This window comes from Pholcus phalangioides, unplaced genomic scaffold (genome assembly GCF_987345545.1).
Source record: "Pholcus phalangioides strain wild (caught in Gottingen) unplaced genomic scaffold, Ppha-v1.0 ptg000015l_1, whole genome shotgun sequence".
NCBI classification, from domain to species: domain Eukaryota; kingdom Metazoa; phylum Arthropoda; class Arachnida; order Araneae; family Pholcidae; genus Pholcus; species Pholcus phalangioides.
Genome location: NW_028301608.1, coordinates 31,794,160 through 31,821,751, shown reverse-complemented (window position 1 = coordinate 31,821,751; position 27,592 = coordinate 31,794,160). Strand labels below are relative to the sequence as shown.

General features: G+C 35.2%; 1 protein-coding gene across 1 annotated transcript; it reads left to right on the top strand.

Moving 5' to 3' along the window:
• The first annotated feature begins 7,226 nt into the window (after positions 1–7,226).
• Positions 7,227–27,381, top strand: LOC149075813 (zinc finger protein 346-like). Its single transcript, XM_089243326.1, has 2 exons — positions 7,227–7,432; positions 25,926–27,381. The coding sequence occupies exon 2, from the start codon at positions 25,971–25,973 to the stop codon at positions 27,300–27,302; it is 1,332 nt and encodes a 443-aa protein (XP_089099452.1). The 5' UTR covers positions 7,227–7,432; positions 25,926–25,970; the 3' UTR covers positions 27,303–27,381.
• The last annotated feature ends 211 nt before the right edge of the window (positions 27,382–27,592 follow it).

The following is a 27,592-nucleotide window of genomic DNA, read 5'->3' as shown; positions in this document are numbered from 1 at the left end:
TAGCATGTTGTATCTGTGTTGAATAATAATTTATTTGAAACTTGTGAAACATAATAAAAACATGGCCAGAAAGCAACATATAGAGTAGGGGTTTTTTCAAACTCTGGGAAAAATCTCTCTGTGGAGTTGCCGTAGTTTCCTAGTTGAGATGGGATACCTTGCTAATTTGTGAACTACTCAATGATAAAGTTTTTTTTTATATGCAGCAGCACTACTGTTATGAAAAATAGCCGCTGTGGTGGTAGAATGGTCATAGTGATGACTCGTGCCACGAGGTCCTGGGTTCGAACCCCATCGTTGCCGCAGTGGTGGTCAGCTGAAGTTGGTTTTCGGTGGTTCTCCCAATTTCAAGGCACGAATGTGAGCCCATCTCCCCTTTAAAAAGTCTCTCCACAGAGAGCAACAGATTTACAAACAGTACAAATGTAATTCAGTCATAACACATGAGTCACTTCACTTCTGAAATATAGATGGCAGCTCTGAAAAATCAAGCACACCACTACATATGCACTCAGACTGTTAGGTACACACACAGTTACACTTCCAGCACAACTCACTAGGTAGTAAATCGCCCATAGATGGTGATAAACCCGAGTTGTGCTCGGCTTGAAAGAAAGTAAGTTATGAAAAATAGAGTATGGGAAGGTGCAAACAAATTTCGAAAGCTTGGGGAATAATTGTATGACTGAGAAGATGCAGAGAGACATTTATATCAATATCATATAGCACACATTTACGGAATGTTTCTGCATAATATCTGTATATCTAACCATGTTTGCATCCTTTTTTATTAGGATTGTTTAGAGCAAGAGAACAAAAAAAAAATGTAATGCTTTATTTATTTTTTTTCATAAGTGAAATTGTCATAAATATGTTTTCTCTAAAACCAAAGAACATTTAAAGCTAACAAAATGTTGATATTGGGCCTTTTTTTGCTTTTGTGAAATTTATTCAATTTAATATTTGAAATCAAGCATTTGCTAGTTAATTTATTATTGAATTACTTGATTTGTATGTTTTGACATGGTATATTTTTTGATTTAAGATCATTGAAACCAAAAAAAAAAAAAAATACTCTTGACACTTGTTACAGTGACCATTCGATTACAATGACAATGAGTCTCAATTGTTTCTATATAATGACCATTATACACTAGAACCCCATTTTAATATGAAAACTCGCTTAATCTGTAATCTGAATGCCTCTTTTAAAAAAGAAAATTTACGTACAAGAAAATTGAAGAATCAACTGCACAAAAAAAAGCATTCGTAAATTCTGTATTGGGAAAGCATACATGGTGCTGTTTGTAAGTGTATCATGCTCTGCACACGCATGAGAATTGTTGCCGGGCAGCCGTATCCCATAAGCCCTAAAGCAGAATGTTTTGTATTGCTCCGCAACAAGCCCTCAGCTGAGTGGAAATGTTCTACAATAAAAATTCCCATAATAGTGCTTTATACAATTTTCTTAAAATTCTTCCAGATTGTTCTGCAACATACATCGCAGAGTTCAGCATATTCTGCTTTGGGGCCCATAGGCATCAAATTTTATTGACTTCCAATTGTTGTTAAATGGAATCATATTGTCTGTAACTTTTATTATACTCCTAGATACTCACTATTATTGGTTTTAAATGGCCATGTTTATGAGACAAACCCTGGTAATTCAAACTTTTTGCTAATCTGAACAGGTCATGGTCCCAATTAGTTCCTATTAGTGGGGTTCTAGTGTATATGTTTTCGTTTTGATAATAACAACCTGATATAAAATCTGTTTTTGACAGAATAATAGAAGGTGGCTATAATGAGCATTGACTGTATTTTGTTGGTTTCAATGCTTTTGTCAGCACAGATTAATATATAGATGTAGCTTATCTGTAATCAAGTGCAAGTGGACATTTTTTGTTGGACAGCTACCACATTCAAATAAATGTGCCCAACTACAGTTGCAAGAATTTGGTTTCTAGGACTTCATATTTATTCTAGAATTCGCAGATGTTCAATTTTTTTGCATAAATGGGAGTGTGTTTCTATGTAGTATTTGCACTCGTATATTGCGTTTTTTTTTAGATTCAGTGTAAATACTGTCAAACTTTACATTATACCGAACAGTAAAACTGAATACCATACTCTATCTTATTATTATCAGTCTTGAAATGAACTCTGATGAGTGACTTGTGCCGGTTTCCCGGAGATGTAATTTCGTATTTATCTTATTGACGTGTTTATCAATTTTACCTACTTCTACTTACACAGCTGTTTATGTGACGTTTTGCTTTTTCTAGAACAATGTGAAATTGAGGATGTTTTATGTTTGCAAATTTTGTGAAGTATCAAGTTTTAAAATATAGACGTCCAGACAAAATTTTGTTTTCTTTCTCTCTAAGATCATCTTGACTTTCCAATATAATGTTATAAGTGTTTACTTAATTGTGTTTTAATGAAAAAAAGGTTTCTTATTTGCATTTCTCTGTAGGTACAACTTGAGTAAAGCAAATAAAATTCGGTCGATACTTAAGTTTGATCTTGAAGACCAAACTTCTCTGATATAGTCCTCAAAGCAAACGATGCGACTTGGCTACATCACGTTGGATGATTCTATTTTATGTAAAGCGATTGTGCATCAAGAATCATTTGTCAGCGACCGAGTAGAAAAGAATAAGACAGCCCTACATGACGTGACGTAGCCAAGTCTAATCTTGTGCTCAGAGGACTATATGAATATCACCATCAGTAGCTTTTATAATGAATAACTCATACAACAGAGCTTAAAGAGGATGGTGTTTTTTAACACTCCATTTTAAGCTCCTATCATTTTATTTCATCCAAAGATTTTAGTATTGGAATGTTTTTCTTGATTTTTTAAATTTTGTGAAAAATGTTTTTTAGGTGCTGACAGTTTCAATATCAGCCAATTAGAATTGGTAACTCTACTAAGTAATTAATTCAAACTTCTCATTTTGGAAAGTATAGCAGTATATTTTGGAAAAAAAATACAAACTCATTACTTATTCAACTAGTATATCTAAGATTGCTGTTTTTCTTAATTTATTCTACATCAAGTTTGCTTGGTTTTGTTTCTCACTTTGTAAAAAAAAATATTCTGTGACGTGCCAAGTGCCATAAACTTACGTGCCTTGTTCAATGACTAGATCTGTATGCATGTAACAAAGAAATAAATTTATATATATTTGTGTCGTGTGTGTGTGTTGCAAGTGTTTTTCATGTGGGAAGAAAACTTATAACCAAAATAATCGTCTAGTCTATGAAGTAAAATGGAGCAGCTGTCCTTGGACTGTGTTTGTCATATCACAAATTAGGTCACTGATTTACAAGTGTTAAAGATTTTTTACATGCTGTACGAAATGTAATGCATTGTAGCAATAAAAACAAATTTAATACAAGCTTTTTTTTGTATGTGTTAAAATGTATGAAATGCATGATTGGTATTCTTTAATAATTGTTGCGTATGAAAATTTGAGTGCTGTATCGTGAAACATCAAATTCAGTTGTACTCATTTTGGATTTGCCAAATTACATTTCTGTGATCTTTGCAGTCAAAGTTAGTTTAACCCTTCAATTGGCATGCATTGAAATATCCAGAAGAGAAAATTTTTGAGGCTTTTTTTATATTTTGAGCAAAAAAAAGAGGTACCGGGAATCCTATTTCATGACCAAAAAATATATATATTGTCAATATTTAAAAAATATGGGATATTGCACTACAGTGTATTTATATTATATGGATTTGAATAGTATAAAAATTTCATTTATTGTTTACCCACTTAGGTACTTTCCTATCATTTTTGAAGAATGCACAGCAACATGTCTCCTTCACACTGTATTTCCCTCCAAAATTCAAGGGTTAAATCATTCTTGCTTGGCTTGGTCAAGAAATAGGAGATGTGTATTTTTGAACCATTCTGCTGGTAATTATAGAAACTTCAAGAAAAGCTCACAAGCAGGACCGCAACCAGGGGAAAACAGGCGGGTCTGGTGCCCCAGGCGCTGAACCAGAAGGGGCGCCGAATTCACCTTTTAACTGCTTCCTCTACATGCAAGGGACGCCGACATTCTGGCTTGCCGCAGGTGACAAAGTATCTAGTTGCGGCCCTACTCATAAGAATGTTTAGGAGTTGCTTAGAAGCATCAATTCCGAAATGAGCTCGAAAAATATAAAATGCTGTTACTTGAAAAATATAAGAAACTCGTGTGTGTTGCTTGCAGCACCACCAAATAACGAGTTAAAAAGAGCTGTGTTCCTTGGCGAAGGAAAAGTCCCTCAAATCTGGCTTAGAAGTTATATCCTATGTAACTGTGTTTCATTTCATGTTTCCGATTCCCATGTGAATTCATAATCAATTTGGCATAATCAATCCCTCACTTAGGCCTAATCAATGGTCAAACACTTGTGCATAAAATACCGCTCAAAATTATGTGTACTTTTTTTTTAAAGTTTGCTAATTAAAATTCAATGCATGATACTTTTCTTAAAGGATTTCTTTGTCCTGTCAAACAATTCTTTTTGTGATTTGATCAATAAAATAAGTAGTTCTAGAATAAATGAAAGAATTCATTCCTGAGCAATTCGATGAAAATTCAGAATTAATAGAAATAATTCCAGAATTAGTGAAAAAAACAAATCAATGAGATAAATAATTTCGTAATTTATGAAAGAAACTATTTCATAATGAATAAAAGGATAATTGCATGATTACTGAAACATGATTTAAAAACAATAACATGATCTTCATGTATTCCCAAGAGATTAGCATGATCCGTCCAGGGAATTTGTTAGTTTTAGTTGACATCTCCATGCCCGAACTGGGATTCGAACCCAGACCTGCACGGTGAGAAGCTAGTTCCCTAACCACTCGACTGCCAGGCGGCTATTTCAAGATGTATTGAGAAGGAAAATATATATAATTTTCAGATTTATACAAATACAACACCACAACAGGCAAAATGCCCAACGAGGTGGCCGAGAAAAAGATGCCCATAAAAATATGGATGTGTCATATTTCCAAAAAAAATATAGCAACCCAATTAAGAATGCGATTAACAAAAATTATAATCAATATATAAACATGATAAAATACTATACAATGCCCATAAAGAATACTTATGGTTGTCTTATACTAAGTACGGATAGCTTCTCGATTTACCCCAACATGTTTATCGTATTTCTATTTAAACGTGTCAATTGTATTACAATTTACTACCTCCGCGGGTAAGCTGTTCCATTTATTAACAACCGTATTAGAGAAAAATTCCCTGCGACACCATAACCTTGCATTGTCCCTCACCTATCGATACTGGTGTCCCCTTGTAAAAGCAGTCGATTGGCGGTGTACTAAAAGTTCATGGTCCATTCTATCCATCCCATTGAAAATTTTGAACACTTCGATCATATCTCCTCGACACCTGCGTTCATCCAATGTAAACATATTCAAAAAATGAAGTCTCTCTTCATAACTCAAGCCCCGTGTGCCAATAAGGACACGCGTAGCTCTTCTTACGGCAATAAAAATAATTACAATCATTTAAAGTGATGCCAGTCACAGACTGAAATTGATCTCAGAATTAATTTAATTAGAAGAAAACTGTTTCACAGAACTTATCAAAATTGATAAGAAATAAGTTCAGAACAAATAAAAGTTTTCAATCAATTTTTGTTCCAGTTTAGCTCTAACTCCATTGACCCTTTCTATCAAGATGTCACTAAATTACATGGTGGCCTGCGAGCTTCTTTAAAAGTTTCAATTTGACCCACCGTGTCTGAAAGGTTGTAGACCCCTGATCTAAGCGAAAAGACCGATAAGCATCTTTATATGTTTGTTTGTTTTGCTGCTGTTCTTGGAAATGTAATACACAAACATAACCGAAAAGAAAAGAGGAAAACAACTTGTCGAGCCTAAATATTCTTTTGGCTAAATCGAGGCGCTGCGAAACAAATTTTTTATGAGTTTTAAATGCCGAGATAGAGATATGAACTAATGAATGTTTTTCGTGATATCGAAAATCTTCTCAAAAGCGACATTACGCAATGTGCTGTGATTTCTCCCTACCCAAACTCACTGCTACATCACTTGATTTTCCTCCTTTTAAATCTATTCATGCCACGTCATTCACACACATGAATAAAATCGGAAAGAAATATCAATGCTTTCTGTGAAGCCATTTCCAGCTGGAAAATGTATATCTTCAGCATTCTAAACCCCCGATCTTTTGCGGTAATTAATCGGGAAATATATGCTGTGTAACCTATTGCGTAGGTCTTAAAAAGTGAAAAAAAGGAAAAGAATTTTTTTTTTTAATTTTTAAAATTAATTGTTATTTTTTCGATGAAACATCAAATATATTAAAGTAAGATTTCATTGTTTCGTTCAAACTTTCTTTTTGGGAAATTGGGGTAAGTTGTGTCATAGGCACGGTCGCCAGATTTGACGTTAATGCGTTTTTGTGCCTAGCCTCTTGAGTGGTAGGTACTGATTTCATGCTCCCCACAAGGGTGGGGCTGACATTGTATCCTCCTGGGGGCCCGGGAAAATTCTTGAATTTTTTTGTTTTTTCACACTATAAATTACGAATCAAGGCAGCGACCCTGGTGCCCAGACGGGTAGGTATAATAAAACCGGAATGATATTATTGGACTTTTTTGTGCATCCGACCATTGCGTTGCGTACTTCTTGAGATGAGCGTTTAAAGAATTTCGCCACGAACTTCTTGCGAATGCTCCCAGTATCGTCACAGGATTTAAAAGACATTCATGTCAGAAAATAAAATTTATAAATTAAAAAAAATATATGAAACGAAAATGATATTCTTCATCGCTTTGGGCTAATTAATTCTTTAGTTGCTTTTGTCGAAAGAAACAAAAACATTCTTGATATATAAGTTACAAAACCATTATTAATTCAAGGTTATGTGCTAAATTCGAACTATTTCCTGAATAAAATGCTTGAATTTATTTTACGCGTATTTTACTTCATCGTGTTTGTGTGAAATCTTAATGTACGCGTCGCGCTAAAAATAAATAAACAAACAGATATAACAGTAATTTTTACAACAATATTTCTCTCCGGGAAAAAGAAAAAAAAAGGTCCTTGAACATTCGTCTTCAGCACGTGATTTCTACAAGAGCTAATCAGCCAAATGTGAAGCGTAAGTTGCGATAAGGATAACGTCATTATTTGAACTGCAAAGGGAAAAAGTTTCTGCTGGGCCTGTGGAAATCGCCAAACGAAATGTTGGTCACGTTGGTTCTATGCGCAGTGGGAGGAAGGAAAGAAATGTAGATGTTCTGTTAAGTTTTAGTTTTGGTTCTAGATTGAACTCAAACCTCCATTAAACGTCCTTTGGATTTGCTGAAAAAATTCACTTGCAAGTATTACTTGCGACTTGCGCACGCGAAAGTTTAGTCAGCTGAGAGGTGAGTTATTCTTACACATTTTATTCTCTATTACGATCTAGCGAACTTTTCATGCGAAAGAAAAAATCACGAGTTTTATTTACGATAAATTACGATTATTTTTCTGAAATAAAAGATGTTAGAAGTTTTTGTATCTGCCACTCTACAACTTATTCAATTCTTAATTGAAAAATATTTTGAGAAGTGAATTCATCGATTTCCTAATATTTAAGATCGTGATATCAATAGGCGATTTGATAACTTCCTTGGAAACCGCATTTTTACATTCTTTCTTCTTTGATATTTTATTGAATGAAAATAAAAATAATTAAAGTATATATTTACAGAATTGTTTCTTCTTTTTGTGTTGTAACGGTTAGGAATAGCCTTTTACCCTTTAGCACTTATAGGTGTGTAGTTTCATATTTGAAATCGATGGGATGAGGGGGCTAAATCAAATGAAATAGAACAAACCGCTTACGTCCGTGCTTGACATGCAGGATCTAGTTTTGACATGTCATGCAGGTCTTTTGTACATGGCCCCCACATCCTGGAACAGGGCCCCCAGACCAAACTTTTCACGAGGCCCCTTTATAGGGAATTTATGGCTTTGAAAAATAAAAAATGATGAGAATCGTCCCGGTCCTGAGCCCCAGGGCTGCAGCCCTGTCAGCCTCCCCCTTGTGGGGGCCATGCTTTTGTTACTACAATTTTTTGATAGTACTAGTTCAGTATTTATACATTCGGTTCAGCTCTTGTGTAAGGTAGAAAAAAAAAGTTGCTTTCGATTTTTCCTCGGGAAGGAAGTTTCGGGGTTGAATTTCATCACATTACGAGTTAAATTTTAAAATTGATATGTTACTGAAAATCGTGATTAATCGCTGATATTTTTTTTACTACTGGTTGTTGTATCATTCAAAACAGTTATTAGGAGATGGATTTTTTTTTTCATATTAGCATAAGTAGCCTGTATATCATGCAAAAAATTATATTTCGGGAGATGGTTAATATTGCTCATAATGTAACTCATTGAAAATTATATGGTTTATTTGATTTGTTTAAGTAAAATAACCACAAAATTTAATAACTATATAAATAACCATATAAATTTTTATTGACATGGTTTATTTTATTTGAAAAAGAAAGCACGTGAGAAAAACAATACAAACGAATTTTTCCCCCTTTTTTTTATTCAATAAAAATAATTTCATCATAATTCGATTACAAAGGTCATTAGACACACAGATTATATTTTTCCTAATCAAAAACAGTGCAATGGTAGAGAATGTTAACATACCAAAAACAACAATGATCAATAGTGATACAGACGACAACATATATAGCACGTAACAAAATAAATTAGCGATAATGAAAACACAGTTTTTTTGGCTTTGCAAAAGTTATAGGATTGAAAGCTGCCAATGCATTTGAACGGTTTTACGCAACAAGATTCCAATATAGTCAAGCGAAGGAAAAGGTAAAAAATCAATCCGACAGAATTTTCCGATAAAAAACATTGATGAAACGTTTTGTTTGACAATTCTTTACATATTTACTATAATTTCCGATTATCTACATGATAATGAAATAAAATATGTTTCATTATATGTAATTACAAAACTTTATTTTTTAAAAATTACTAAGAAAACTGGTAACATTTTGCAGCGAATGAATTACTAGTTCCACAGCAAATTCGTAGCGAGGGGACTTCATTGCCCGAAATGTGAGAAAAGGACCGTAAAAAGGGAAAAATATGGCCAAATCTATTGTTCTATTTGATAATTTTTGTCGCACCACGGTCATTTTCTGCACACGAGGGCTAATTAGACCGGGACCTACAATTTATTGCCGATTCCGAACGGCAGGATTTTTTTTTATACTCATCGAGAGGTTGGTGCGCTAACCCCTCGATGGGGGACTCCCTGCGGTAGCAATTTTTGTTGCGGTCATGTCGCCGTTTCTGTTGTACCCCTATGGCAGGAAAGTTTTCTGACAAGGACGAACCAGATATCGTCTATTGTTCTATCGCTTTGGTTCCCCCCCCCCTCCCGAAATAAAAGTGGTCCCCCGAACGAAATTTCTGGCTACGGTCCTGTTCCACAGGACATTACTGCAAGCAGATATGTGTAGGTATCTACTTGTTTCAACTAGCATGTAAATGTTATGTACTGCACATTTGATTCTTTTCCTATTGCCATGGAACAAACTGCATCGGGATTGATTGAGGAAAAAAGTCATGAAATAAAATCCTTATGATCAAATCCTAACTCGTAATTTATTGCTGCAAAATACTAGTTAATCAATGCCTCATGTATATTGACTGCAATATTCACCTAATTGGTCCTTGCGCCAATAAACCAAAATCCAATCGAAATCCTACTGCAACATTCTTGTATTTAACATATAAAACTTTAATACATACATACTATTCATATTTTAATTTTAAATGAAATTTCATTTTCTAAGACAACAAAGGAAACGAGTAATATTTTGCAGCGAATGAATTACCAGTTCCACAGGACATTACTGCAAGCAGATATGTGTAGGTATCTACTTGTTTCAGCTAGCATGTAAATGTAATGTACTGCACATTTGATTCTTTTCCTATTGCCATGGAACGAATTGAATCGGGATTGATTGAGGAAAAAAGTCATGAAATAAAATCCTTATGATCAAATCCTAACTCGTAATTTATTGCTGCAAAATACTAGTTCATCAAAGGCAATGCGTCCTGTATTGATTGCAATATTCATTGATTGTTCCTTGCACCAATAAAACCAAAATCCAATCCAAATCTTACTGCAATATTCTGATATTTAACACATATAATCTTTAACACATACATACTAATCATACTTTATTATGTAAACGAAATGTCATTTTCTAAAGACAATTAAGAAAACAAATGAATTTTTGCAGCCAATGAATTATCAGGTTGATTGGTCATTATTGCGAATAGCCAGATAGCTGCCTGTTTGTCATGAAAATGCATTTCATTGCATATTAGATTTTTGAAGCCAAGAAACATTTGCAATCTGACGGGTTTTGTGCAAAATTGTGAAGTAGGCGGTCAACTAATTGACAATACTGATAACAATACTGTTACATAATACATATACCATCATACGAAAATAAATAAAATTAATACTGAAATAACACTGAGCAACAACGAGAAAATATTCTTTTCTTTTTTGTTAATTTGTATATAATTATTTAAATCGATTCATTAGAGATTTTATTAGTCTGATAATTTTTTTAAGAATTCAGTTAGATATAATGGTGCTTAATTCATTTTGTTGTGCTCATTCTATAATATAGTAATTTAAGCAAACAGTTGTGCAGTTGATTGGGCTCGTTTGTTTCGAATTAGCGATTCACAGTATTTCTCATTGTTGCTTCTTATGTATTTCTACTCGTATTTGTATATATCACAGAATGTGGACTGATACAGTAGGTATACGTTACTGTATTCGAACAACACGTAATCGATTACATTTTTTGTGCGTTAATGATAAGCTTTGAGTATTTCATTTTGTAAGATTCTTTCTCGTGGCGCTTCCCTTTCAAGTGGTTATTGTAATTGCGCCTTTTATTAAAACTGATTTTGCAGAACTTGCAATTGAAAATGTTCTCATCTCTAAGCTGTTTGATCGTCTGTAAGCGAAAGGCTATCGATTTGTACATTACTTCCTCTTTTTTGGTGGGCTTCCCTTTGTTGGTGCATGTCATCTCCTTGACGTGCTTTTTACCTCTGAGATGATCTAGGAACCTCTCGTACCTAAGACGCCTTCATATACGAGCGGAACCATCAGGCATTCTGGTCCTCGCCGAAGGGTTGCTGCACGAAATCGTCGCTTCGGAAATGACCGCCAAACAGAGGGGGAAAAACAATCGCTTCGGTAAATCTGGCATAGCAACCTAACAGAATTCCCCGCGCGCTAAAAATGCTTGGCAAATGCGTATGGAAAATTCAATTTGTGGGAGAAACGAGGAATTTCCAGGAACAGATTTACTATGGGAAATAAACCACGTTTCACGAAATTATTGATAAACAACAGGTTGAATTCGTAACAGTTCGTGTGATGACGATCAAGTAATTAATCTTAAACACAAAAGTATATAGCAAAAAAAAAAAAATTCTTCAGTTTTTTAGTGAAAATAAAATATTCCTATATATCCCTTACCCCGATCCTTAATTTCAGGATAAAAGTGGCATACAAAAATATATAGTCAATTTAGATTACATTAAGAAAATTTCTTCTGGATATTAAATGATTGTGTGAAGTTAAGGATTTGATAAACGACTGCCTCTAGATATTGGAAATTTAGTAAAAACATTCTTAAATATTTTAGGAGCATTTATTTTATCAGAATTTTCTTCAGTAAATTACAAATTCTGAATAGCACACACAGGTTCAATAATGTAAATTGACGAGCTCAATGAGTGAATAAATTTATTTATTAAAAAAATATTCAAACATAATGTACATAACTGATGAAAACAAGATTTTACAAATATCATTCACAATTTCACATAATTTTCTACACCATGTAATCAATTATTACGCTGCTTTAGAGTACCAGTAAACTTTGGGAATTACAAAAAAAATATGCTTAAATAATAGAAATATAGTTCTTTTCTTGAAACTGCGTGACCCAACACCAATTAATCTGGAAAAAAATATATATATATTCAAAAGCAATACTTTAAGAGAACCAAGATAAAAACTCTACTGAAAATTGAAAATTACAATTATGGCAAAAAAATAGTCTACGCGTACATGGTAAATACTATATTTCGTTATCTTTGACCCTAGTAATAGGTCAATACAGGGGCGCAACAAAATACTTTGTCCCCCGGGCAAGCCAGAATTTTGGTACCCCCTTGCATGTAGAAACAGTTAAAGGGCGAATTCTGCACCCCTTCTGGGGCACCAGACCCACATGCCCCCCCCCACCCGGTTGCAGCCATGGGCCAATAATAAGCTAATCTTAAAATCCTAATAAATGTATAAAAGCATCACTACATTAGGATAGATAATCACCAATAAAATACACACATTGATTCCTTTTAATAAATATATTTGCCTGTAGCTAGTATCCTCCGAACCAAGCTTTCTCTCCTCATCTAAAAAGTAAACAAATAAGCAATGACGAGTAAAAATGAAACACAAACTTTTCTTAAAAATATAAAGACACTGAGGCTCTATAACATTATTAGTGTAAGTGCATAATGTAATTTTTTCTGACACCACACAGTAATTCATTGTGTACAATAGATAGATGCCGATACGTATAGCAAACTATTTTCAGAATTTTACCATTACTCATCCAATAATTTAAAAGAATAACATAGAAATTGCAGGTGACTAAAAGATGAAAAAGACAAATTTATGTAAAGATATTCAGATAAATTACACTTAGTTTTAGAATCTTTCAAATTTCTCGTATTCAGAGGAATGAATGCGTGAAATAATGTTGGTAGAGTGATAAATAGTTACACCTGCGCACTCACTAAAGTGGGGGAGCCTATTTTATAACTTCAGTACCTAGATTGAGTGTATATATAGCTTAGTTACCATATAGCAGGTATTATATTTCTTAAGATAGTTTACTAGACCCAATAATTAAGAATCTGTCTTTCATTATATATTGGTCATATCAACAAAATATGACAAAAATATTTAAAAAAAAAAAGTTATCCATATATAGGATGCATGCTTAAATGCATTTTTCTCAAATTGATTACTGTCGAATGATTTGACATTGTTATGCAATTTTTCACACTTACTAAGCTATTATAGGGATATAGATAGAATTTTTGAGATTCATTGAAAATTTTAAAAATGTTTAAATTTAAGAAAAATTATAAAAATGTCTAAAATTTAAAAAAAAATAGAAATTTTAAATTCCGAATTTGAAAAAATTACTTTCCATCATACTTTCTTGAAACCCCAAAGAAATTGGAATGTATTATTCTTGAGAAAGAAGAAAAAACCAGTTTTTGCATGGGCAAAATTTAATCCATGAGGTATTTGTTTCAAAACTCATGCATGTAGTGCGAGGGAAAAAATTTAAAAACCTTTTTCCAAGCAAGATAATGATTTAAGCTGAACATGGAATTAATTTAGCGATAAATCGCCAAACTAAGAGCCGAGAAAGTGAGCATTCCACGATAAATTCATAAATAATTTGAATTTAAATTAGTTCTCTTGGTCAAAATTATGTACCTATGCATCTTTTCTCTTAAATCAACGGAACAAAAAACCGGGAAAAGGATTGAAAATCACCATAACTTTTATATCTAAACACAACACGTGAGCAATGGCGCCAAATATCGTCTGCTACCTCCAAACGATTTATTTTTTCATATAGTTCTCATTTAAAATCATTATCACAAATACGATTTTGAAAAAATAAAATTCACACAGAATAATCAAATTTAACTCACTTCACACAGGCGAGCTCCGTTTCCTGGTATGAAATCGTCTCTCCTGGAGTTCACGATCCACTTCTCGCGTCGTTCGTTTTCCGCCGGAAATCTTAACATTCTAAAACCTTTTTTGTCGGAATTAGAACACTTTGGAGCCGAACAACAAGGCATTTCTGAAGTTATTTCACGAAAAACATCGATAAAAACAACTAAAAACACAATAAATTTAACTAATATATAGGAGCGTTGAAAGGACCCTACAATGCGATGATAGTATGCAGTGCTACAAAAAGGACCAGAATGCCGCATGCGCCAGCCTGTGTATTAAGGAGTTCTACTCGTACCCAGTTGTGCGGATGTTGCATTGCTCGCAACGAAGCTCGATATCAGGCTCTATCCCTGCGTAAAACATCACATCTTCCTTGTTAAACGTGCAGTGGAATAATTTTCTGTTATTTGGAGTACTTCGTTCTAATGCACTAGCGTGAAAGTCGCTCTTCAGGTGACTAATGAATGGTATCATGCCAGTGAAACTCGTAACACCACACAATTTACAGGAGTAATATAGAGCTGATTTAGCAATGACCTGTGTGTGAGTAGAAAGGTTGAGTAAATAAATTGTGAATAAAGTGAATTATATAAAAGAGAAGTTAATAGAAAAAGTGAAAAATTATTGAAAACAGCTTGACATAACCACGGGAAAAAGGCAAAAGGAAAATTAAGAATAACCATTATCAAAGTATCTGTTAATTTTGTTTTTCATTATTTCATTCCACTTTGAATTTGAACGCTCATTTTTTCCGAGAAACTCCATTGTAATTGCCTTTTCGCAACCGTCATTTTTAATAGGGCTGGTTCGATCAACCAATTAATCGGTTTGTTTAATCGATCGATTGTCAATCGCAGTTGGAAAATTTGGTTGATTTAATCGATCCGATTAATCCGATAAAAAAAATCGATTACAATTTTTATTAAAAATTTTCTGAATTAACTTGATTTAGTTTAAGAAAATACAATCAGATGTCTTGCAAATTAAAATTCCTATACCGTTCATAACATTTTGGATAATTGACCATATTTAAAAATATTTGAATCAATATTTAGATCAAATTTTTCCACAAGTCTATTCAACAGAAACGGATGATTTCAGTATCAAAATGAGTTGATGGGAGTTGTTTTAGAAGACAAAGCCAAAATTTATTGTCTGCACTATGAACAGTAGTTTTTGGTATTCTTGGAAGCATCAACTCCTCTCCCCACAAGTACCATTTGGGAGGAGTTTCTAGGAAAACAAGAGACAGTATGATCGAAAGTAGTTTCTCGAAATCAGTGAGTAACATAAGATAACCGATTTGAGGTCATTCAAGTATTACGTCAGCATCGAGGGGGGGGGAGGGGGTTTCGGATTTGTTGACTTTTAATGACAAAAGGGGGAGGTGGGGGGGTTGAAGGTTGCTTACGTCATCAACCACCCTTTTTGAAGATATGAAATATTCTAAGCTGCTGACGAAATTTTGCTGACGGGGGGGGGGGGTTAAAAATGGCTAAAAATCTGCTTACGTAATACTTGAATGGCCCCTTTCCGAAAAAGACGATAGGATCCAGGTGGAAAAATTACAGGTTTTAACAAAGTTATGTTCAGCATATATCAAATTGCTTCAAGCGAGAAGCCTTAATATAAAAAATATCCGATTTAAATTCGATTAATCAATCAAAATTTTTGAATTAACGGGTTTAAATATTTTAATCGATTCCTAGCACTCTCTCAAGTTTTTGATAATTCATTTTTCAAGACCTGAGGGACACGTGTGTACCTAACTCAAATGTTCCTAGTAAAGTTATTGACCCAAATTGACTAATTGAATTTTTTAAAGGCATTTTGGCATACAATAATCACAAACCAATCAACAAAAAAAAAATTAATAGTCAGTTTTGATCTAAACCAGTGTTCTTAACCTTTTTTTGCCCGTGGCCCCCTTTCAACCATATTTTTTTCTCGTGGTTCCCCTGTCTTACCCAGAGTCTTCGACCCTCATCTAGAAGCAAGATCCTTTATATGTATTGAATTGATTTTTTTCAGTGAATTTATACTGAACGAAAATTTTGCAAATAAGATTGGACTACAGACTACTAGCCTAGAATTTATTGAGCTCCTCGCTAGTCCGAGTTCTATTCAGGGCCGTCTAGGCAAAGTTATGCTATGGTTGTACGCACTTTTAGATGGAAATAAACAGCCTGCATATTCCCTACTTTATTTTCAAAATTTATTGTACTATAAAAAATATCATAAGGTGGGTAATCTTATGGACATGAGACCCCGTGCATGACTCCTCACAAGAGTGGAACTGTCAGAGCTGCCGCCCGGGTCCTGATATGGTTTTCATCATTTTTTTGTTTTTTCACACTATAAATTTAATATAGAGGAGGGGGGGGGGGGTGGGGTCTGTGAAATATCTAGCCGGGGGCCAGCGAAAAACCCCATCCTAGGGAACCTGATGCAAAATGTAGGTGGTGAGGCCCAGGTGGGTCCATGCCCTAAAATGGCCCGGATTTTATGGATAGTTTTGTTGGATTCTGTAAGTGTAGTCACTAATATAAAAAAAAGCTTTATTTCCACCTTAATTTTTCTTCTCAGCTCTCTGGAGCCCTCCAAACCACCTGTTATGGCCCCTTCCTCCATATTCTTGCGTGGCCCCCTTGAAATATCCCAGTACCATTGGGGGCCATATCCCCAACCTCCCCCCCTTTTCATCAAAAGTCAGCAAATCGGAACACCCCCCCCCCCATCGATGCTAACGTAATACTTGAATGACCCCTAAGGACACGACTCAAGAAGAAAAAAAATCATATTTAACATAACTGATTTTATCGGTTGCTAACTTGAAATCAAATCGAAGAAGTAGAAATGCACACACTTACTTCGATCATTGCATTCTTCCGTTTCCGACGACAAATCATGAATTTTGTCAAAGAAATGGAGTCGGTGTCCTCTGTAATTTTTATTTCATCTAAAATTAACGAGAAAATAAAAAAAAAACCCGATTTATAAAATCCACATTTTTTTCCACTATTTCTCATAATATATGAGTAAAAAAACTTTTTCTAAAAAAATAACTTTGAAAAGAAAACTATTTTGAGTAATCATAAATAATCATCATGTTTAGAATTTTTGTTATAATTTCTTTGATAGCGAAAAATAAATAAAATAAACTATTTGACTCACCCATAATGCCTTCTCTGCTCGGTGTGACTCTCTTTCAGGCTGATGACTCCGAATGTGACATCGGTTTGTCTTATCACCCATCTTTTATGTGTATTAAAACGCAAAGTAAACCTTTTGAAGAAAAAAATTAACTTTCGGTTCGGAAATCTCCGAGAGCACGACACGTTTTGTTTCGGAACGAAATCTGCCCCCATCGAACGATATTCCGAAAGTAAAAACATCATTCCAAAAGTAAATCTTTATCTATTACTTCTTGCCGCCTTTCCCTGTTGTCGAACGTAATTGGCCGAAGGTAGTTTTTGTTTTCATGTATTTTCTCTCTCTCTCAACGATGATTTCGTGACTCTCTCTTTTTTGTAGTGATATACAATAAGCTCTTTCTTTCCTACCACTGGCAGAGAGAGAGAGATACACACACATGAACATTACCGCTGCACGGATTAAAGAAAAAATTTATTGTTTCGGTTTTGATATCTTTAGTTTCAAATTTCTTCCGTTTGTATAATCGGCATTCAATAACTACGAAAACTCGTTTTGGTAGTTTTTCCTCCCATCTCTTTTATATGTAAAAGAAATCGGAATGAATTCTTGAATGAATCGGGCAGTAATAGGAAAAATATAATTTTATTGTGGATACTGGTCAACTCATTTCTCATCAGATTTAACAGTTTCGGTGATTACATTATGTATTCACCGAATGTATTTCAACGCATTCAATTTTTTAAATATAAAAATGTAGAATTGAAATATCAAATAAAATACAGAACTAAATTTAAAAAAACTAAATGGAATTAAATTAAATTATGACAAATTAAAATAAATGACTAGTTAAACAGAATAAAAGAAAAAAAATTAAATGTGGGGAAGGGGGAATTAAAAAATATATATATATGCATAAAATTACAACTTAAATAAAAAATGGAACAATAATAATAGAGAATCAAATAAAATAAAAAAAAAGAAATAATTGAATTAATTGAAATTGAAAATTAAATGAAATATTTAATTTGACTAAAATTAAAAATTGAATTACATAGTTAATTAATTTAATAAGAATTTAAGATTTTATAGAATTTAACAAAAAATAAATAGAATTAAATAAATTTATAACTTTAAAGAAATGAAATGAAGCAAAATTAAATGGAATTAAAAATAAAATTAAATAGTTTATTAATTAATTGAGATTTAAAACTTCATGGAATTTAATTTAAAAAAAATAAATAGAATTATAAATAAAGAAATTAAATAGAATCAAGTGAAAAAAAAAATTGAATGATGTAAAATAGAATAAATAAATAGAATTAAATAAATAAAAAAAAGAATTAAATATATAGAAATTAAATATTTATAAGGAAATGTAATTATTTTCATGAAACTTGGCTTCGTTTTTTTTTTTGTGACGTTAAGTTTGGTATTTTTTTAAATTATATTTTAATAATTATGCATTAACATTAATCAATCGGTCGACAAAGTGTTGTAATAAACCAAGGTAGAATTACGCCAGCAGATAATGGTGTTTATACAAGATTCATCGAAAGACTGGTTATTTGTGGAGATGAAGATTACAAGGAAGAAAATTCATCACTGCCCCCACGGGGACACGAACCCCGGTCTCTCGCTTGCCGGACGAGTGCTCTACCATCTAAGCTATAGCAGCAGATAGAATATTTCAACCTTGGAGCGTATATATACGTTGAAAGGCACCGTACATGGACGGCGCCAACAATCAACTAATAGCTCGATATTTCTATATGCGAATGGTGATTATATTATTGTTTGATAGTAAGTATATGATCGTGGTTCGGAAGATTGACTGAAAGAGTTTCCATTTGTGTTAACGGTAATCTTATCTTAGGCCGGTATTACCCTATAAAAGTTTTCTAAAAGTCCTTTTATAAAACTTGGAAAATTCAACCAATAAGATTATCGGTTGCATTTACTCCAATGTAACCTATGAGCTTCATTGGTTGGATTTTTTAAGTTTTATAAAAGTGATTTTATCTAACTTTATAGTGTAATACCGGCCTTAGAGGGAAATAGATAAAAGCGTTTTATAGCATTAGATGGAGATAGCATTTTATAGAATTTGCCCGTGCCTGTTTTTTTCCTCTTTTCAATAACAATTAATTTTACTAACATATTTCAGTCGGAAACGCTTGAGGATCGGGTTATTTTTCTCCTATGTTACTTCCTGTATTAATGTACCACACTTATAAACGAAAATTATTGATTTTTACAATTGTGATGGACTTGAAAGTCTGGGGGGGGGGGGGCGCCGCACGGTTATGATGATGCGAATTCATATATACACATATACATTAGATCAGTCGACTCCATATTTATCACTGGTCACCATTTTGTTTGCATTTCTAAAACCACATAAAATCGTTCAGATTGGCGTACGACTGATTTCATTTTCAATTTTCGACCAACAATTCACCCACAACAGTTCGACGCGAGTCAGTAAATGATACAGTAGTTAGTGAACGAGTGACAGAGTGGTTAGTGTTGGTGAGTGAGCGAGTGACTTAAAGATAGAGTAAGTGACCTAGTGAGTTCGTGGGCGACCTAGTGACTGAGTGTCACAGTGAGCGATCCAGTGGTAGCCTGGGTGGTTTAGTGAGTGAGCGAGTGGCAAAATGAGTGACGAGGTGAGTAAGGGCGTGACCATGTGATTGAGTGTGACATAGTGAGTGACCTAGTCAGTAAGTGAACGACAATGACCTGCTGATTGAGTGGTTGTGACAGAGGGAGTGACCTGGTCAGGGAGTAACAAAGTGATCGAGTGACAGAGTGTGAGTGACCTGGTGAGTTGGTGATAGTGAGCGATATAAAATGAGCGACCTAGTCGGAGAATAATAGAGTGAGCTACCTAGTCGGGGAGTAATAGAGTGAGTGACCTAGTTAGTGAGTAAGCGAGTGACAAAATGAGAGACTTGGTGAATGAGTGAACGACCAGGTGATTGAATGTGTAACAGAGTTACCAACCTAGTGAGTTGAGAGAATGAGTGACCTAGTGAGCGAATGAGAAAGTGAGCAACATTGAGTGAATGACTCGATGAGCAAGTTAGTGACCTATGAAGTAAGTGAATGACCTCGTTCATTCATTTCGTCAGTCATTTGGTCACTCACTCGTCCACTTGATCAATTCATTCACTCATGTCAAACTGTTGTCGGTGAATTTTCCATTTAATGAATTTTTTAGACTCCTACTACCGTTCTTTCCGGGTTACTCTTTTGGTCGTTTGCACTGACCTGCTACCTTTCTTTCTAGGTCACTCTTTCGGGCATTCACATGCTTGCACATTCTCTAGGTCACGCTTTTGGGCGCTTACGGACCTGTTTCCTCCCTTTTAAGGTCACTCTTTTGCTCACTCATGTGCGTGCACACTCTATAGATCATTCGTTTGGTCACTCACTGACCTGGTCCCTCAGACTCTCTAAGCAGAGAGGGATTTCATGGTTGTGCCAAACTTTTCCCATCTTACAAGATTACCGAAAGACTGGTTATATTTTCATTTTCCAATCTTACTTATTTTCTCAGCCACTCATTCTTCAAATTTGCCTCCCCTTTGAACTGCTGTCCTGGGCTATAGCCGTCCTGTAAACACGCCACTGGTGGAATGATCATCTACCTGTAGATCCGTGCCCGGCGCTGGGTTCGAGAGATCGATCTTATTTGTAATTTTTTTTTTCATTATCGATTCAGTTTTGATTAAATTCCAATTCGATAAGCAGAAAAAGTCTCGCTCTTCGATGACGGTAGGGGGGGGGGGGCCTGAATAAGACAAGGGAGCCACGAGAAGAAAATATCGTCCAAAGGGGGGCATGGGCTGAGAAAAGTTGAGAAACATTGTTCTAGCCCTAGATGCAATGTAATCTTATGTCTATGGTTCTAGCCTACTTACTATACAGTATAGGCCTATAAGTGGGTAAATTCCCGTTTTTGTTCTTATCGTGGAACGACTGGTCGAGCTGCTTCCTCTTTTAACGTAAGGATAAGAGAAAAGTTCGAGGCTCCATGGTGAGATTTCTAGAATATAAATAGCTGCATGGTCTGAAGACACTCAAGGTCTTCTAGGGCTGCTCTAATATTTGCTATCATGGCGCGTTTTGGCGGGAATGTTCCAAAATCTATGAAAAAAAATGTGTCTCGCTATCAGATTTTCTTTATCTTCTTTAATCTCGATAAAAAGTCATTTCGACTCCTTCGAGTGCTAAAAGTTGAGAGGAGAAACGAGTTTTTTGACAACCATCATGAATAAAATGAGCTTCGTGATACGTCCTTCCCCAAACACAGGCTGTCCAAAATTGTTTGCACAGCAAACATCTCCACAACCGCTGACTTCAGAAGCATACGGTTACTCGAAATGCGTATTGTTTATGTAGATCCCGTGAGCTAAAACTTCCAATCAGTGAAATGTGAATGCGTCCTTGAGAAGTCATTTGCAATTTTTAAATGCAATATTAAAGGAGACATTTGATTTTAAAGTTTTCAGCATTTATTGCCAATGATTAAAGGTGTCGTTCAAAGTTGTAAAAATTCTGTAATTGTACGCGCATTCCCGCATGTGCCGATTCGTTGGGGGATTCCGGGGGGGGGGGGGAGAGGAGTAGTAGTAGTAGGTAGGGCCTCCAAAAAATGGCTCGGGGATCCATGATGTTCTTAAGTCAGCCACCTCGTTGGGCAATTTGCCTGTTGTGGCGTTGTATTTGTATTTGTATATTGTATATGTAAAAAATAATTGCAAAAAAAAAAAAAATGTAACTTATTTATTTATTTTGAATAAACAATAAAATGGTTCTATTTCATTCCATTTGTGTACAGTCCTTTAAAATGCCAACTTTAAGTCAATTAAAACTTGCCAACACAGTGACCCTTGCCACCAAGTTTCCAAAACTTTTACATATTTAATAGATAACTTTACAATCTCGATAAATATTGAATTTAAAAATATGAAACTTTTTTGTAACTAACTTTTTAGAGCTTTGATCTACATTTCACTAATTGGAAATTTTAGCACATGGGGGACTGTATAAAACATTAATTTCTTTATTTTTTTATGTATACGACCCCTCAAACGAATTTCGAGATTTTAAGTAACTGGATGCCTTTTGAAAACATTTTGTAAATGAAAATGTGTTTTTTGAAGTCAAAGTTTGCAGAGATATCCATCGTGAAAACGATTTGGAACAGCCTGTATAAACTTCCATATCGTTTTTTTTAATGAAATTTGTAAAACAAAATACGTTTATTTGAATTTATAAAATTTGGCAATCTACATATATATAAAACTGATTTTCTCTGTGTGTATGTTCTGTATACAAATATACAATTTTAGATCGATCGTCGTTAAATTTTGCATATATACCAAACGAGACCCGACTTGAACGATAAGCTACTTTAATTAAAAGTTCGTCAGAGCTGAACAAATGCCTCAAATGGGCAAAAAAAATGTCGGGCAACAATGATTTCTGAGCCTCAACAATCATTTTCGGAATGTTTACTTTGGTTACAGTGGTTCCATAGCAATGGGTTTCAGACATTTATATGATGCCTTTACAATGGTTTGCCATTTCTTTAATACTGCTCGTATTATGTATAATAGTTTATTCCGTTATGATGTGGTTTGCCACTTTTTCAATCCTTCCAGTAATTGAAGAAAACCCGGGCTGCGCCGGGTATTGTAGCTAGCCTATTATAATTTTCGAAAGTTATTTCACATAAGATGAAATATGTTTGGAAGTATTACATAAGTACTCGCATCGCTAGGATCCGGTTCCTATCCCCACCGTCGCCATAGTTCTGGTCGGCTGAAGTTGGTTTTCTGTGGTTCCCTACTTCAAGGCACGAATGCGAGCCGATCTCCCCGTTAAAAAGTCTCGCCACAGAGAGCAACACAGGCCTGCACAACAATACAATTATTCAATCATTACACTTCACTCATAGTTAGAAAAACTGATGGTAGATGGAAGCACTACGCACAACAAGCATTACATAGAAACAAACTTCGCGTCAGGTTCACTACACATACACACACATTCCAACATGTACCAATTCGTTAGAAGTTCCGCAGTGGAATATGGGCGAGGTGCATGTCTGGTTTAAGAGATATATTCTGGGGATTGGATGCAAAAACAAAAGATAAAAGTTCTAAAATATAAAAAATGGATTTTCAAGGAGATTAATCACGAGATATATTACGAAACTTGGGACTGTGTGAAAATTTTCACTGCAATGTGATGTGCCAATAAACAGCGACCTAATTTCATAGTTTCACGCCCATGAAATATTATTCGAAGTTTCATCTAAAGAGCGATGAGATCATTATTACTTATCGCTGTTGGTTTCAAAACTCTTTTTGAAGATTGTTTGAAAATTTTGAAGATTCGTGAAAAAGAGTGTTTAAAGTGTTCGAATTTTTATTAAATACTTCTATTTAATTATTTTATTGAACCAAACCTGTTGATGCACGTGTTAAGCTCTTGTTCAATCACATTTGTCCATGCATTAAATTTCCAATGAATGAGATCGTGGAAGCCCACGATAGCCTTATAGGCTGGGATCACACTATGAGAGTTTGATAGAAGACTTTTTTTGCAAAACTTGAAAAAAAACAACCAATAATCCTATTGATTACATTCGCTCGAATGCGACCGATACACTTATTGTTTGCATTTGTCAAGTTTTATTAAAAGAGTTTTTATAAAACTTTTATATAGTGTAATTCCGGCCAAAGTGAAAAGTTAAACAGCTTTTATCTAACAAGTGAGAAACTTCGGTGCTCAAGAAAAAATGTCAGTTCTCATAATCAATTTAGAAGTAATGGAAAAAAAGTAAATCGATAGTTTTTGAGGACTGAGACCCTGCAGTACACATGCTGCTAAGCAGTGCAAAAGCGTACCACTTTCGAGCATATGCAACCAATGCGATTATTAGTAACATTCGTGCAAATGTTACCAATGATCTATCTCATTGGTTGCATATGCTCGAAAAGTGGCATGTTTTCGTAGTACTTAGTAACGTGTATTAAGGGCCTTATAAGGCACCCGAATACCTTTCTTGTCACTTTTTTTCTATAAAAGATAGTGGTGTAAACTTTAAAAACATTTTTTGGTAGAAAGTGTCTCAAAATAGTGGAAAAAATGATAAATTTTGGACCACCGCTACACCTGCTTCATTTTATATGGAAAAATAAATTTTTATGTCAAATTTTAAGTAAAATTCGTGTAATATTCGAAACACGATTGCAAAAAATTCTATGAATGAAATGTTTTGTTTATTTTTCAAAGTAGGTTTAGCTAGTAATGATGTTTGCAGTAATGCAGGTTTGGTAACAAAATTTAAATGATTGTATGGTATGATCACGAGTTGCACCCAAATCTGTTGATGCACGTATTAATTTTTTGAAATTTCATTCCATATATCGAGTATGAAACACTATAATTTGACAAACACATGCGATAGACCTTTGATTTTGGTACAAAACCTTAAATTATGTGGTAAAATATGTTACAATGAATAGATTTTCAGAAATCATGTTTAAAACTCAAGTAAAATCACAAAAATAGCATTCTTTTTAAAAACACTTTTAAAGTTTTTGTTCGTGGATTGCTTGTATGTGAAAACGAAATAATGAAGGAGACGTAACTTCGGTTGGAGCATGAACTCATTCTTCATCCCTCCCCCACACACTTGCAAATGTGCTGCAGTTTCCTCTCGATAAAACGTGTTCTTCCTGTCAGTTATTGAAATATCCTAGGAGATAAGCCATGGTTAGGCTGGGGGGGGGGGGAGAAATCCAGAAATATGAAAGGAAAAAAGTGCTTATTCTTGCTTTCCCTTGATCCGATTTACAATTCTATATACGTTGAAGTACCTCTACTTAACCCAGTGGTTCTCAAACTTTTGTTTCCCGTGGCTCTTTTGATCCTGTGGACATGTACCCACTGCCTACAAAATTTGTCTAACAAAGAACCACTTCATGGTATTTAATAGGCATGGTATCTAATAATGCGCTTGCTTTCTAACGTTCTACCGACCTGTTCTGCCTCGACTTATCCGCGAGACACTTCCAAAAATATCCCTTAGGACCTCATAGTCAGAATCTATGTCATCACACGTTTAAGCTTCAACACATATTTGTCTGTAACGAGATAAGTTTAGGTGTGCCGAACGAAATTGTTTAGATGTGTCTTCCCTCTCTCCCGGAAAGTTTGTTACATTGTTTTGGGAACACCCTGTATATTTCGCACGAAATTGTGTAACAAACACATGTGACGAACAGACCTGGTCACATATTCCTCACATCAGGGGGTTCTTTACCTTCTGTATTTCACAGACTCTTTTATGCCAATAACGTGGACTTCAGACCCCCATGCCTATAAAATGAAAGCGATAGAACCCTTTGCAGCTTTGCAAAATAACATTCAGTATACAGCAATGTAAAAACAATGATAATTGATTGATTTTCTCATCCAAGCCCACGGATCCCTGAAATCTTTCCAACGGTTCCTTGGTTAATAAACCTGCCTTACAGTCTTATCGCCTTACGGGGGGGAAAGAATGATTGATTTTCTCTCTTTCGCATTATTTTACCACATAAATACAACTTGAGCATTGGCAGGAAGCAGTTTATGATTGAGTATTGAGAACTATTTTCTTGCACATTACTTTTTTGTCGAATATACACGATTGTTATCATTATGGTTAATATATTTTATTGCCTTGAATAATTGTTTTTTCTTCCCCCCCTCGCTTCCATTATGCATAAAAAATTATGGGAAATTCAAGTTATAAATAGTAAGATTTTTTTCTTCTTTTATGGTGCTTAATGTCTACTTACATCTTCTTCCAGGTTTAAATCCCCATATTTGCCGGCTGTTTTTGTTCTTCGACAAGAATGAGTGACAGCAACAAGTCCAGTGACGGTGAAGAGAAAGACTATGCCGTCTACTGCACGCTGTGCAAAATGGGTTTTAGTTCGACTGTGACTTATCGCCAACACTTGAAAGGCGAAAAGCACGTGAAAGCTGAAAAGAAAGAATTCATGAAAAAGAAGTACAGCAAGAACTTGGCTGATGCTATGAGCAAGATGAAGAAAAAGAAAGGATCGGCCCACGATGACGACGAGGACCAAGACTCCAAAAGCGCTCAGGAAGGAGGCGATGATGACGACGATGCCGAGGTTTTCACCTGTAATCTCTGCAAGAAAGCGTGCACTGGCATCGTAAACTACAAGACGCATCTGGACGGTAAACACCACTCGAAACAGATGAAAAGGCAAGCGTTGATGGCACAACTGAAATCGGATCTCCTTCCTGGTTCGAACGCTACCAACGGCAGTTCTGCTACACCTACGGACAAGGATCGCGAAGCATTGTACGTGAGCTGTCCGCAGCTGAAACCGTTCGCGTATTGCGAAGAGTGCAGTAAGTCATTCTCGGGTCCCGAAGGTTACACGCAGCATCTCAACAGCGAGACTCATAAGAGAATGGTGCAGAAACTAGCCCTGGTCGAGAGTATGGGTAAAGATCCCAAGTCATTCAAGCCTTCAACCTCCAACGAAGGTGACGATGACCTAGAACCGGCTCCATTTGCTACCTGTAAGGACTGCGACAAGACATTCCACGATCCGATACCTTACCAACAGCACATGTCGAGCGAATCGCACAAGAAACAGATGAAGAAACTCCGGCTGATGGAGAAGGTGAAACACTTGATTGTAGTGGATGACGATGACCAAGACGGGAAATTCAAATGCGCGGAATGCAACAAGTCGTTCAACGATCCCCAGGCTTTCTACCGGCACCTGTCGGGATCGACGCACACTAAACAAAAAGAAAAAGAGGAAATGCTCCACGACCTGCTCAAGAAGTTTCCGGAGCTCTTGAAGGACTTCAAGAAGAACGCCAAGTCGGACGACGATGAAGACGATTCCGAATCCGACGATAGCGAGTTCTTGGCATGTTCCGTATGTCACAAGAGCTTCTCGGGCCCGGAAAATGCGAGAGACCATTTCCGTAGTCAGAAGCACCTGAAGACTGTCAAGGAGAAGAAGAGGATCAAGAAGATCATAGAGAAGCAGAAAGCCAACCAGAAAAATGGCAACGTGGTCAAAGCAGCTTCTTCGGCAGTGCATTCTAGTAATACAGCGAAACCAGTTGGATCTCAGCCGTCTACTAGTTCCAATATGCGAATGAGTATCTCCGATGACTTCGAAGTCATTGGATAGAGATATATGATGGCTTATCATAGGGCTTGACAAATCTAGGGGTTTAAGCAGGGGCTTCGGAAGACTTATATATATATATATATATATATATATATATATATATATATATATATATATATATATATATATATATACACACACACACACACACACTCATGGTCACTTACCTCGAGTTTTATTAAGGTTATTTTGGTTTCTTAATTGATCTTGGGATTACTTTGGTACGTGCCACAGTATATCGTGGGTGCTTGAACATTCACAGCAACTGCGGTTCCGGGGCGTTAGGTTGC